The sequence below is a fragment of the Sander vitreus genome, unplaced genomic scaffold (assembly GCF_031162955.1).
Source record: "Sander vitreus isolate 19-12246 unplaced genomic scaffold, sanVit1 ctg654_0, whole genome shotgun sequence".
In the NCBI taxonomy this organism is placed as follows: Eukaryota; Metazoa; Chordata; class Actinopteri; order Perciformes; family Percidae; genus Sander; species Sander vitreus.
The window spans coordinates 12,206-16,374 of record NW_027595743.1 but is presented as its reverse complement, the minus strand read 5'-3'; the positions used below and the strand labels follow the sequence as shown (position 1 = coordinate 16,374).

At 46.9% G+C, this 4,169-nt stretch overlaps 1 protein-coding gene across 1 annotated transcript; it reads left to right on the top strand.

Moving 5' to 3' along the window:
• Positions 1–5: 5 nt before the first annotated feature.
• On the top strand, positions 6–1,757 carry LOC144514655 (uncharacterized; the record flags this gene model as incomplete). The annotated part of the gene is made up of 1 exon (XM_078245607.1): positions 6–1,757. A coding segment is annotated over one exon (744 nt), but the record flags the coding sequence as incomplete, so codon positions are not given.
• Positions 1,758–4,169: the final 2,412 nt, after the last annotated feature.

Below are 4,169 nucleotides of genomic sequence, written 5' to 3'. Positions count from 1 at the left end.
AGACCAGAGAACCTCAGTCAGCTTTAAACTCTCTGAAACATGATTCAAGATGGAAGAAAACATTCAGCTGCTCTGAGTGTGGGAGAAGATTTGGCCGCAAGACACACCTGAAGAGTCACATGATAACTCACACAGGAGAAAAACCTTTCAGCTGCACTGAGTGTGGGAGAAGATTTAACCACAACTCAAATCTGAAGAGACACTTGAGAAGTCATACAGGAGAGAAACCTTTCAGCTGCTCAGTCTGTAAGAAATCTTTTACACAGAGTATCCATTTAAAATATCACATGAAACGACACACAAGAGAGGAACCATTTATTTGCTCTGAGTGTGGGAAAAGATTTAACCACAACTCAAATCTGAAGAGACACATGATAACTCACACAGGAGAGAAACCTTTCAGCTGCTCAGTCTGTCACAAGTCTTTTAGACTGAGTGGAAGTTTAAAGAAACACATGATAATTCATACAGGAGAGAAACCTTTCAGCTGCTCAGTCTGTAACAAGTCTTTTAGACTGAGTGGAAGTTTAAAGAAACACATGAGAACTCATACAGGAGAGAAAGCTTTCAGCTGCTCAGTCAGTAAGAAATCTTTTAGACTGAGTAGCCATTTAAAATATCACATGAGAAAACACACAGGAGAGGAAGCGTCTACTTCCTGTGTTAGTGACATCAGAAAGCAGCAGGAGTGGAGCTCCAGTGTGGACCAGCAGCAGCCAGAGAATCTCAGCCAGGTTGAAGCTCTCTGAACCATAGAAATAAAATGGATAGAAAGGCCATTTCCATTCAGATCAACATAGCATAATGGTCAGAGTGGCAGCCATTTTTATGTGTACCATTGCCATGGTAACGTATAAACTTCAGCATAAGCCGACTTCCGGCGAGTCGTGGAGCTGAGTCTAAATGAGTCAAATTAACTTCATGCTTCATCCACACAAAGCACACTGCTATCGCCACAAGTAACGGCTTCATTGGGCTCGTTTGGATGTGGCGAGTTGGTGACGTTAAAGGGATACTTCACCGATTAGCATTAAGCTTTGTATCAGTAGAAACCCGGTAGTATTTTCGAATGACCGTGCTTCCCTCCCTCATGTCCCCCTGCCAAGAGGCTATGGACTACAGCCAGCCAGTTCCACATGTTTTCAACCTGCCCATAGGGGGTGGGACTGTCACTACCCGATGCAAGTCGAGTGTCAGCCATCTTGAAGCTAAGCTAACAGGCTCTCTCTTTTCAGCAGCATCCTTGCATTGTGCACCGGGATACATTGGTAGAGATCGGAGAATATGCAGGAAACTTTATTACAGACGGAATACTCGACACACTACGCGAGCTTCGCCTGCTACGCAGACCAGCACCTCAGCCTGCCTGTGTCAGTCGATGGCGCTAGCCGGGGAAGGGGACATCGAAAAGCGGTGTGCTAGAAAGCGGAAACAGGAGCTAGGTGGAAAGCTAACGCTAGCCGGCCACCTGTCCCATCCATCTTGCTTGCAAGTGTCTACTCATTACACATCAATCTGGACTACATCCAACTTCAACGAAACTCTCAACGCGAGTTCAGAGACTGCTGTGTTTTTGTTTTTGTGGAGACATGGCTGAACAACAGTGTACCAGACTATCCAGCTTTCAGGCCTGCTATCCTTCCGAGCAGATAGATGCTGCTCTGTCGGGGAAGACTCGTGGAGGTGGGCTGTGCATATATGTTAAAGCGGAACTCTCGCCAAAATGCAACCTAGGGTCTTTTTTGTGGATGTACCCGGCATATTTAGGACGGAAGCATCACTTTTAAGATTTACCGTATTCTTGTTTTTCGGTCAAATGGCCTTTTGAATGGGAGTGCTAGGGGCACTTTTATGCTAGCCTCAAAATAGCTATTTTTTAAAACACTAAGAAGGCTTGACACAACATGAAACTTTGCTCCAAGTATCACCAGGGGCTCTACACATGAACGCCAGCTTTGACAACATTGTTTGTGTACACAGAGTTTACTAAAAAAGGTTTTGAGCAACTCACTGTTGATGGAAAGCTCCAAAAGCTTAGTTCCATATAAATGCACGAATCATTCTTTGTTTTGTCGTTAGTGAAACACAATTTTGACCTTGTAGTTGAAAAAAGGAGCCTCATATAAGAACGACATTTTCTCCTATGAAGTCCGTTCATTCACATCCGGAGATCGGCTATTTTGGACTGGGAAATTGGCGGATAGCGTAAACGACAACAGCTAATGTGAGTTGCTCAAAACCTTTCTTTTTAGTAAAATCTGGGTACACAAACAATGTCAATGCTGGCGTTCATGTGCAGAGCCCCTGGTGATACTTGGAGCAAAGTTTCATGTTGTGTCGAGCCTTCTTAGTGTTTTAAAAAATAGCTATTTTGAGGCTAGCATAAAAGTGCCCCTAGCACTCCCATTCAAAAGGCCATTTGACCGAAAAACGAGAATACGGTAAATCTTAAAAACGACGCTTCCGTCCCTAAATATGCTTTTAAATAAAAGTTTGACTCAGGTACATTCACAAAAAGACCCTAGGTTGCATTTTTGGCAGAGTTACGCTTTAACACAGACTGGTGCAGAAACACAGTGCTTGTATCCAACTACTGGTCACCACTGGTGGAGTATGTGACTGTTAAATGCCGAACATTCTACATTCCACGCATATTCACGGCTGTGTTTACATCCCAAGTGCTAATGCTACCAATGTGTTAGCTGAACTTTACGGAGCCTATAATGTGTGTGCACCAAATGTAGCCTGTTTCGTATGTCGTTTTTTATATAATGTCGTTTTTATATATTTTAAATGTGTAACACCACTTGAGCCACGGTGAGACGTTTTGTGTGTATGGTTGAAATGACAATAAAAACACACTTTAAAGTTGACTTCAATGACTTGACTGCCACTCTGTACCCGGTAGGCGTAGCTTGGGAGTGGCCTCGTAGGGAAGCGAAGCAAGTGCATTCTGGGAGTTGTTGTCTTTCATCCACATGAGCCAAAAAATAAATTTTCTGGCTTTTCTCAGTCTAGAAGGCACCAACTTCTAAAAAAAAATCACATTTCTACTACATAAATCCATCCATCTCCATCCATCTTTGTCCGCTTATCCGGGGTCGGGTCACGGGGGTAGCAGCTCCAGCAGGGGACCCCAAACTTCCCTTTCCCGAGCCACATTAACCAGCTCAGACTGGGGGATCCCGAGGCGTTCCCTAGGCCAGGTTGGAGATATAATCCCTCCACCTAGTCCTGGGTCTTCCCGGGGCCTCCTCCCAGCTGGGACGTGCCTGGAACACCTCCCTAGGGTAGGCGCCCAGGCACCTCAACTGGCTCCTTTCGGCGCGAAGGAGCAGCGGCTCTACTCCGAGCTCCTCACGGATAACTGGGCTTCTCACCCTATCTCTAAGGGAGACGCCAGCTACCCTCCTGAGGAAACCCATTTCGGCCGCTTGTACCCTGGATCTTGTTCTTTCGGTCATGACCCAGCCTTCATGACCATAGGTGAGGGTAGGAACAAAAACTGACCGGTAGATTGAGAGCTTTGCCTTCTGGCTCAGCTCTCTTTTTGTCACAAACGGTGCGATAAATTGAATGTAATACCGCACCCGCTGTGCCGATTCTCCGACCAATCTGCCCGCTCCATTGTCCCCTCACTCGCGAACAAGACCCCAAGGTATTTGAACTCCTTCACTTGGGGTAAGGACTCATTCCCTACCTGGAGAAGGCACTCCATCGGTTTCCTGCTGAGAACCATGGCCTCCGATTTAGAGGTGCTGATCCTCATCCCAGTCGCTTCACACTCGGCTGCGAACCGATCCAGTGAGTGCTGAAGGTCACAGGCCGATAGTGCCATCAGGACCACATCATCTGCAAAAAGCAGCGATGAGATCCCCAGCCCACCGAACTGCAACCCCTCTCCACCCCGACTACGCCTCGATATCCTGTCCATAAATACTACAAACAGGATTGGTGACAAAGCGCAGCCCTGGCGGAGGCCAACTCTCACCTGAAACGAGTCCGACTTACTGCCGAGAACCCGGACACAGCTCTCGCTTTGGTCGTACAGAGATTGGATGGCCCTGAGAAGGGACCCCCTCACCCCGTACTGCCCGTAGCACCTCCCACAGTATCTCCCGGGGCACCCGGTCATACGCCTTCTCCAGATCCACAAAACACATGTAGAC